Source organism: Aethalodelphis obliquidens, unplaced genomic scaffold (assembly GCF_003676395.1).
Source record: "Aethalodelphis obliquidens isolate GAN/ISIS:26980383/991018 unplaced genomic scaffold, ASM367639v1 scaffold7, whole genome shotgun sequence".
NCBI lineage: Eukaryota > Metazoa > Chordata > Mammalia > Artiodactyla > Delphinidae > Aethalodelphis > Aethalodelphis obliquidens.
The window spans coordinates 1,969,711-1,979,348 of NW_020837951.1; the positions used below are offsets into that span (position 1 = coordinate 1,969,711).

Here is a 9,638-nt window from a genome sequence, read left to right on the forward strand (position 1 = left end):
CCCCAAAAAAAAAAAAAAAAAAAAAAAAAAGACAACAGGGCAAAGGGAGCTGGGCTTCAACCCTATAACGGCTATCAGGGGTGGAGAGAGCAACTCTCCAGTGGAGAACTCCAGAGTCCCGGGCTGGCAGGGACCAGTGGCATGCTGTCCTTGATGGGTGGATGGGTGGATAGATGGATGGATGGATAGATGAGTGGGTGGGTGGATGGACAAGTGGATAGATGGACATGCAGATAGATGAACAGGCGGATAGGTGGGTGGAAGGATGGAGAGGCGGGTGTGGGTGGGCAGGTGAGTGGATGGGTGCATCTACTGGAGGTGTTGATGGCAGGGGTCCTTGGAGCCCACCCCTTTGCTCTTTGTTTGGGGAATGGAGGTCTGGAGAGAGAGGGGCTGCCTGCGGCCTGTCAGGCACTGATAGAGCTGGGCCGGGGACCCTGCTCTTTTGGCTCCCTGTCTGGAGTTCAGGTTTGTTTCTGTATGTATGTATGTATGTATTTATTGGCGGCATGGCATGTGGGATCTTAGTTCCCTGACCAGGTATCGAACCCGTGCCCCTGGCAGTGGAAGCGCAGAGTCTTTACCACTGGACAGCCAGGGAAGTCCCAGGGGTTCAGGTTTAGAAACTAGGGCAGGGCAACCGGAACATTGCCTCAAGGTCCCGACTAAGTGTTGGGAGGGGCACGACGTTTATGGAGGGTGCATATTTTAGCTTTTGTGGCAGACGCCCCTTCCGATTATTTCTGCAGCTGCAGTGGGACACAGGTGCGCACACGGCCAGCCTGGTGGGCCCCTGCCAAGATGGGCAGCCTCACTGGTGAAGATCAGGGGCCAGGATCTTACTGACCAGGGGCCTCTTCCTTTTCCCCCTCGGATAGCACGTCTCTCCCTCCCTGGAGGAGGGTGATGGAGGGCTCATTCTTCAAGCTGCTTGCTTCCCCAGGGAGCATGGGACTCACGCATCCCCCACTTCACTCCTGCCAACAGACCCCTCTCACAAGTCCTGGATGGCCCCCGAAGCCCTCAAGTTCTCCTTCAGCCAAAAATCTGACATCTGGTCCCTGGGCTGCATCATTCTCGACATGGCCGGCTGCTCCTTCCTGGATGTGAGGGGCCTTCCATCCACCCCTCCCCGCCACACCTGAACCCCGCTCCCCACAGCCCCAGGGAGCCAGGCTCTGCCCACCCCCGGCCCTGAAAAGGGCGCATTCTTCCCGTTGGCACCCTCCTGCCCACGCTGAGTGCCTGTGGGGCTGTGTGGAGGCCCCCCCCCCGCTGCCCCAGCCGCCGGAGGACCCCGCATTTGGGCCTGCTCGGCCCTCGTGTGGTGGTGGTGATGGTGATGGTAACATTCAATCCGCCCCCAACAGCGCCCCCTTATGGACAAGAACAGCTGAGCTCGGTTGCACTAACTGGCCCACAGTGGGAGTCCAGCAGTGGACGGAGGGCTGTTCCCTTACTCCCTCCAGCCAGTGAGATGGCCACTTGCTTTTCTCTGAACTTCCATTTCTTCTTCGTACAAGAACTCTGGGGCGCAGGTGGCCTCTGTGCGCTCCTGACGGCGGCGGCCACGTCGCCTCCCCTCTGCCCGAGGTCAGGCCATCTTCCTTTAGCTGAGGAGGTGCACAAGTGGTCCTCTCTCTCCTCCCAGAGCACGGAAGCCATGCTTCTGCGGAAGTCCATCCGGAGTTCCCCCGACGGCCTGAGGGGTGTCCTGAGGACCATGGAGGAGAGGAGGGTCCCCGATGCAGAAATCTTCAGTTCCCTTTTGCCTCTGATGCTCCAGGCTGACCCGTCGGATCGAATACCCATCAGGTGAGCTCAGGCCCTGGGGTGGCAGTTCACTGTCAGCCTGTGCACGCACTTGGGGTTTTAACACCACTAAGCGCTGCATCTATGGACAATGGCTCCTCCAGTGTGGGCTGTCCCAAACTGTGGCCACATCTCTGAGTGCAAGACAAACAGGGCCAGCTTCCCCATCAGGTGCGGGAGGCATGGCCCAGGGCCCAGGAAGATGTTTTAACTCTAATGTAAAGTCAGAAGAACAAAATGATCCACCCTGGGTTATGTTCACCTTTATACCAACACAGCCAGAAATTGTGATTTTTGGGTCTATGTTATGGAGGAAGGGGCCCACGCGAGTGCAAGCGCCAGGGCCCAGCACTGTCCTCCCTCGGCCCCTCCTGGAGGGGGAATTGCTGCAGTGCCCGCTCGACGCACCGTGATGCTGGGAGAGGTGCTCCCAAGCGGGTGCCCCAAACAGGTGGAGGCCCAGCAGCTGCTGGACGCAGAGGGGATGCAGGGCCAGCTGGCGGCTCTCTGCCCCTCCCCAGGGACGTGATTCACTTGTTTGTGAGCAGCGACTTCAGGTCCTCCAGCAGTGCTCTGACGCTGCACCAGCAGGTGGTGCCTGACTTCATCATCGACAGGCTGCTAGAAAGCAACGTCACCAGCATCTTAGGTGATGACGGGGCCCTGAGGGGGCAGCGCCAGAGGCTGCTGTGGCCCCGGCACCCCATTGTCTTTAGCTGGGGGGCAGTGACCCCCCCCCAGTCCCCTGGACTGCTCCTCACACATGGCCGGTGGGCTTGCCCCTCGTCCATCCCAAGCACTGCTTTGCTCAGGGTACCACCCCGCTCAGATACCCCCGAGCTTACCTAGAGCAGAGTTCATCTCTGTGGCCAGGCCCCCACCTGCTTCCCCTCTGTTCCGGCTACACAGTCCTCGACGTCACCGAACAGCCCCTCACTGCCACGCACCCCACCACAGACTCCCCGCTTTTTGCTCGCTCGCCCGGCACATGGCGGCCCGGTGCCTGGAGTGTCTTCCCCAATGAGCAGCACCTCCTTTGTAGTTGCTACGTGCCCAGAATGGTGCTCACGCTGGGGCCGGCACAGCAGCCACCGTGGACCAGCAGGCACGGCCCTGCAGGAAGGTGAGGTGGCCCAGGGGCTCCGTGTGCAATGTGACATGTGCAGGCCTGAGGCTCCAGGCACAGTGCTGGCTGGTCACCCCCCACCCCGCAAACGCGCACACGATAGACTCCTCCGCGTGCCCCAGGCTGGGGGCTACCCCCACGGTCTTGGGCAGAGAATGGATCTGGAGGTCATCTTCCAGTTTGGGGGTGGCTCCGCCCTCCCATCCCTCCTCCCCATCAGTGGCTCCCTGCGCGGTCTGCCTGTGATAAAGGGCTGCCACCTCTGCCTCCCTTTCTGGAGAAGGGGACCCGTGAGGGCCCAGCTGCTGTCTCCCTGTCTCGTGGCCATGGGCTTTGGAGGCAGACAGCTGGGTCCAGCTGAAGGTCATCGCCCTGAGTACCCTGGAGGGAGTTACCTGAGGGAGGTGTGGAGTGGAAGCACCCCCCTGGGCGGGCTCTCAGGCAGATCCAGGTTCGACTTTGGACAGGTGGCTCGGCCGGGAAGGTGAGGATGATAAGGTCGCCGCCTCGCGCCGGGTCACGTGGGCCTGTGCAGTGGTGCTCAGGGATGCGCCCCCGGTGCCCTGGCCCTCAGGCGGGTCCCTGAGCCAAGGCGCCGCCCCGTGCTGCCCTGTCCCCCACAGAGGTCCTGCAGAACTTCTCCAGCCACCCCGAAGACCAGCAGAGGGCCCTGGAGAGGCTCCTGGGGATGTCTGAAGACCAGCAAGGTAGAGCCGCCACCCTCTCGCCTTCCCCCAGGTGCCCCGGCCCTTCCAGCTTCCCTAGCTGGTACTTTCTGCCGCCCGTTTACATTCCCATGAGCATGCACAGCTTTACCACCTGCTTGGAACAGGAGCCTGGACTTCCTCCTGTGCCGCCGCTTTCACTGAGCAGACAAGTGGGCGGGGGCTGGGCTTGGCATCCGAACCACTTCCCGGGGCCCCCCCTCACGTGCTGTTCACAGATGCTTAATAGCCACCCCGTCCCTGCCACCATCCCTCTGGTTGGCTATTTGAGTGGTTGCCGACTCCCCGGTATCATAAGCAATGTTACACAGCCCACCCCGGGGCATGTGCGTGTGTTCTGTGTGCTTCCGCAGGGTAAATTCCTAGATGTGCAGGCTGTGAATACTTCACGTTTTCATAGATACTGCAAATGGCCCTCCGTCGCTGCACCAACTTTCTCACCTCCCAAGAGTGCAGGAGAACACCTCTTCACCCAACTTTCTCCATCAAGGAGTATTAATATTTTTAATTTTGCCAAAACATTGCTTCGTAAAATCTCTGCCCTCAATCTGTCTCACCAGCCTGAATATTACATTCATTCACTCATCCGTCCGTCCATCCATCCACCCATCTCTCCATCTGTCCATCCATTCATCCACCCGTCTCTCCATCCATCCATCCATCCATCCACCCGTCTCTCCATCCGTCCGTCCATACATCCATCCGTCCACCGATCGTCCTTCCATAGATGGTCGTCCCAGTGGCCGGGACAGCAGAGATCATAAGGGCCCAGTGCCAGCCCTCTAATGAGGCAGCAGAGACCTCACCTTGGCCATTTCCCTTCCTCTCCCTCTCCTTCCCCGTGACCCCGTCTGGAGCAAGGCTGTGGAGAGGAGAGAGTCCATGGGAAGAGATTCTGCCTTCCCAGAGAGAGTGAGAGAGGCTGCTGGGCCCGTTCCCAAGACTGGCCTCGGCTGTCACCCCAGAGCCACACCTGCCTCAGCCAGCCTCGCCTGGAGACGGGATAGCCATGGGTTGGCTTCCCTGGTGCCAGCACTTTTGTCCTTGTCATTCTTACCAGGAGGACACAGGCTGAGAGAGGTGAAGCAGCAGTTAGGAAGGGGCGCAGCTCTGTGGACCCCCGGCTGCCCACTACTGCCTTCCCCCCTTGCCAGCACACGCCCTGGCCCAGAGGAAGGTCTAAGGGACCCACAGATGTCCCCTCTCAGGGCAGTAACGGCCAAGGGCTCTGGAGTCAGATAGGCTAGGTTCAAAACAAGGGCTCACATCTCCCTGACCCTCAGTTTTCTCATCTGTCAAATGAGGATCGATCTTGTAGAGCTGCTGGAAGAAGATCCCTACGGCAGACGCGTGGCAAGCACTCAACACACCCTGACTGATCGCGTCTGGTCACCCGTCTGCTCATCCACCCAGGGGCCCACGTGTGACGCCCTGCAGACTCCCATCAGGGTCTGGTCCACACCCCCTCCCGCCACCTGCTCGTACGCCGAGTCTCACTCTGCCCCCCACGCTGCCAGGTGTGCCGTGGCCGGCGGAGCTGGCGGAGGTGTTGGTCGGCACTGTGAAGCAGCACGACAGGGTCCTTGACGCACAGCCGTGTGCCTGCTCCCTGCTGCTCCGCACCCGGGGCCAAGGTGGGCTCCGGGCACAGCTGGCTTCTCCTACCCCCGCCCTCCCACGCCAGTCATCGCCCTGGCGTCTGACCCTCTGGGCACCCAACCCCACCCCAGGATGACAGGCAGGGCGCAGCCAGGAGTCTGGGGCACCGCCCGAGGCCTGCCTCTGTGGCCCTGGACCAGCTGCTCCCCCTTCCGGCTGATCTCCAGGCATGAAACGAGGAGCTGGTCATAGGGGTCCTGTGGTGTGAGCCCAGGCAGGTGGGATGGGGTCCCAGGCGTGGGCTCCCAGGAGGGCAGCTGAGGAGGGATGGGAGAGGCTGGAGCTGAGAGCCCGAGGGCCTGGCCTCTGATTTTTAAACTGGAAATACTTCACTGCCTTTCTCACTTGAATATTTAGGCTGAATTTCCACATAATGCTTTACACCGCACGTGCTCAGAGCCCTGGCAGGGGCCCCAGCCCTCCGGTCCTTGGCTCGGTCGTGCAATAAGCACTTATGGTGCACTGGAGCCCCGACCTCGGCTTTCTCCCCGGAGACCCGCCCCCGCCCGCTGTCTTCCCACCGTGGCCCCAGCTCAGGGTTCCCCGGCCTCTTTTGCTGGCCTGCGCAGCACTGGGGCAGGACCCAGCGGCCACGGCGCCGAGCGACAGCACCATGGCCCCCGTGCCACTGAGCATGCGCGGAGCCACCCCAAGGAGCAGCAGCCCCTGGTCACGGTGCACCGCCCGCTCACCGTCGCCAGCCAGGGTGGGCGCCGCCCTCCCGTGGGCGCAGGGCTCAGGCGGGCAGCGCCGGGATGCCCCGAGGGGACAGCTGCTCCGTCCCCAGCTTCCATGTTCACAGTCACGTGTCCCTCTGGCAACATGCACGGGCCGCAGCCAGGCGCCCCCGTGGGCTTCACGCTGACGTGTTTCGGGTTCCCGCCCTTGCTGCCCCACCGGCCCCGCTCCAGAGGCCACCAGCGAGCAGTCGGGGGACGGTGTGGGGAGAGGGTCACCACCGAGGGCTTTACACATGTTCCCCATCTCCAGCCACTAACCGGGTGGGCGTCGTTCTCTCCAAAGGGAAGCTGGGGCCTCACCTGGAGCCCTGCAGCCCCCAGCCCACCCTACACTCACCAGGCAATTTACCACATTTCATTGACCCCGCGCCGAGAAGTGCAAAGGGCTGCCATGAGCAGCCATGTTGGGACAGCAGCTGTAAATCGGGACCACCTGGCAAACAATGCCAGGTGATCACCCTGAGAGAACACAGTCGTGGTCCCATCTTGGAAGGAAAGCTCAGAGGCCGGTCCCAGCCCAGCAATGGGATGGGAGGTGCTGGAACGGTGGCCCAGGGGATGGCTCATACCCTTGTTTCTGGGTCTCATGCTGGGCATGAAACTGGCCAAGTAGGCACCACTGGCGTGGGATGCATGGGATTGCAGTGCCCTAGGACCACAGAGAAGGGGTGGCGCCCAGGGAGGGCTTCCTCCAGGTGTTCTCTGTGGTCCTAATGCCGGGGCCCACCTGCAGGACTGGCCACAGACGAGCTGCGGAGGGCCGGGCTGTGCGAGTGCATCCTGGAGCGCCTGGACGCCCTCCCTAGGAACAGGGACACCTGCTTGAACGGCCTGAGGCTGCTCTGGGCTCTGCTGGTGGACGGTGAGCGGGCCCGGGGCTGCGCCCTAACCACCCGAGAGCCGGGAGGAGAGGGAGACAAAGGGCCACGGTGGACGGGAGAAGCTGCACCGGTATCCTGGGGAGGGGTGGGTTCATATTCGGACCCCCTCGTGCCGGGCCCATGGAACCCTCTAGCTCACGCACATCGTGGGATTTCCTGGGCAGTCCCTGGTTCCACAAGCTGGCCTTAGCACTGGGCAAACCATCCTGACTTCTGATTCAGAAAGGGGGTGCTCCCAGGCCGTGCCACTCCCTCTCCAGGCCCCACTTGGCCCTCCAGCACCTGGGAGGTCATTTTCCCCAAGGAAAAGAGGGCTCTCGACCGTGGAGAGCCTGCCCACACCCGGCACGCAGGGCTTCCCAGACCTCCCCTTGGGGGCCCTGCCGATTCCTACCCTACGGACTGGCTGGCAGGCGGGGGTTGCCCCTCCCCCCCAGCTTCTGCGCCACCAAGGAGTAGGTGTCCCCTCCTCCACCCCGTCCTGTTCCAGCTGTCATCGTGAACAAGGCCCCCTGGGAGAAAGCCCCGGCCCTCATTGCTGAGGTGCTGGCCACCTACCCCACGGACGCGGAGATGGCTGAAGCCAGCTGTGCAGTCCTGTGGCTGCTGTCCTTGCTGGGTGAGCAGCCCGGGGCCCCGGGGCCGGAGAGGTGGCCCTGGGCCCTTGAGACGAGGCACGTGTGGCCCCCCGCAGGCTGCATAGGCGAGCAGCAGTTGGAAGAGGTGGTGGTCCTAATCCTGCAAAGCATCCGGGCGTGCCAAGACCGAGCCCTGCTGGTGAACAATGCCTGCCAGGCGCTGGCCAGCCTCGCGAAGATGTCCGGTGAGCCTGGGACGGCCGGGGCTGCCACTAGGAGGCGGCGGCAGACTCCCCCAGCAACGCCTGCCGGCAGCCCCAAACCAAAAGCAGCACACGCTCAAAGCAGGGAGGGGAAACACCTACAGTCCCATCGCCCAGACGTCACCGCGCAGACCTGTACCCTCACTTCCCACTGCTCTCTGCAACTCTGCACGGTGACCACCTTGCCTGCCACCCACAAGCCTGGCGTGTGCGCAGGCTCCCCTCCAGGTGTGGCTCTGAAAACAGCCCGAGTCAGAGCTCTGAACTCCGCCTCCACGCAAAGCCCAGCTGTTCCTAAGCCCCCGGCCCAGGTTCTGCACCCGACTTGGCACCACGAGCCCTAACGGACACTCGGGGCCTGGAGCCTGGCAGAGGTTGCCCGCCGTGTGGGGTGGTTTGGCCCCTGTGAGGTCCGGCCCCTGCTGGGTGTGCAGGCTGGTGGGTCTCTGCCTGCTACTTGGCCTGAAGCAGGGAGTGGGGTGACCTTCACTCCTGGAGAGAACCTCCCGAGCGGGCGGGGTCTCCGGGCCTACGCCCCGCTCCCACCGGGATCCCGCCGTCAAACGGGGTGGGGTGCTGAAGCCCCAAGAGCAAAAGGCACGTGGCTCAGTGAACAAGGAGCGGGGTTGTCAGAACCCAGCGAGCGTGCGGGACCCCAGAGCCGGGAATCTCGGCTTTGCCTCCTGCTGGCTGTTGACGGCTAAGTCCACTCCCTGGAGGGTCAGCTTCCCCCTGGGCTCCAGGAGGATCTGACAACTACGTGACATCACGGGTCACTGCTCTCACGGGCCCCCAGCCCCCCAGGAGCCAGGCCCAACCCCGCACTGACGGGCCTCCTCACGGGGCAGGCAGGTGCCCTGGAACGTCCCCAGCACCCTCTCTACAAGCACACTGGCCTTGGGGGCTGCTGGGATGGAGAGAGAGGCGGGTGCACACCCCACCAGAGGACACCCGCAGATGCAGAGCCAGGAAAAGCCTGGCCTTGGCGGTCCCCACGCTGCAGGACAGCATGGCGCCCCCTGCCAGCTGAGGCTCTTGCTGCCCCACGTGTTCAGTACTACTGTCACCCACCCACCCCCTCGCCCACGCCCAGAGCTGGCGGCCCTGCAGGTGGTGATGCCCGAGGAGGGCAGCAGCGGCCTCACCCTCATCCAGGAGACGTACCAGCTCCACCAGGACGACCCGGAGGTGGTGGAGAGCATCTGCATGCTGCTGGCCCACCTCGCCTCCCACAGTGAGGACCCCCCTGCCCTCGTCACGCCCTCCCTGGAAGCCAGCGTTCAAGAGGCGCCCTGCTAGCGGCTATGACCGCTGGGGGAGGGGCAGGAACCCTCCGTGCCAGGCACACGCTAAGCCTCGGGACCCTCTGCTCTGCCCGCAGAGGACATCCTGTCAGAGCTGGTGTCCAGCGGCATCCAGCCCCTGGTCGAGGAGATCCACGGGCGCTTCACCTCCAGCCTGGTGAGTGTTGGGGGGCTGCCTCAGCCAGACCTGGGTGGCACAGAGTCCAGGGGCCGGAGCAGTGGTTTGTGTGGAGGCAACTGGGGCTGCCGCGTGTGTGGTTTTAAGAGGCCCTCCCTGTATCACCGTGTCCACGACCTGCCCAAAGTAAACCCCGGAGAGAAGCAGCAGTGAGACCGCTTCGAAGAAAAGCAGATTAAGTAACAGAAGTTACTCGTGGGCCCAGAGACCGGCCATGGAAACGGCTGACCTACTGTTCTCCTCGCAGGAGCTGGTCTCTTACGCACAAAGTGTGCTTCAGAAACTGGAAGAGGCCTCGCGGCCCAGCTCCGACGGGGGGCAGTAGACCTGTCGCAGGCAGCCGCCCGGGGAGGGCTGCCTCTCCCTCCTCAG

General features: G+C 62.9%; 1 protein-coding gene across 1 annotated transcript in view; it reads left to right on the forward strand.

Annotated features, from left to right (window-relative positions):
- STKLD1 (serine/threonine kinase like domain containing 1) overlaps positions 1-9,591 on the forward strand; it is a 20,357-nt gene extending 10,766 nt beyond the window's left edge. Inside the window, exons 8-18 of the mRNA XM_027104094.1 lie at positions 988-1,106; positions 1,652-1,815; positions 2,334-2,461; positions 3,562-3,645; positions 5,181-5,396; positions 5,855-6,028; positions 6,775-6,924; positions 7,434-7,766; positions 8,878-9,018; positions 9,166-9,392; positions 9,514-9,591. Of these exons, the coding sequence (XP_026959895.1) occupies positions 988-1,106; positions 1,652-1,815; positions 2,334-2,461; positions 3,562-3,645; positions 5,181-5,396; positions 5,855-6,028; positions 6,775-6,924; positions 7,434-7,766; positions 8,878-9,018; positions 9,166-9,392; positions 9,514-9,591 (1,814 nt within the window). The remainder of the gene's footprint in view (positions 1-987; positions 1,107-1,651; positions 1,816-2,333; positions 2,462-3,561; positions 3,646-5,180; positions 5,397-5,854; positions 6,029-6,774; positions 6,925-7,433; positions 7,767-8,877; positions 9,019-9,165; positions 9,393-9,513) is intronic.
- Positions 9,592-9,638: the final 47 nt, after the last annotated feature.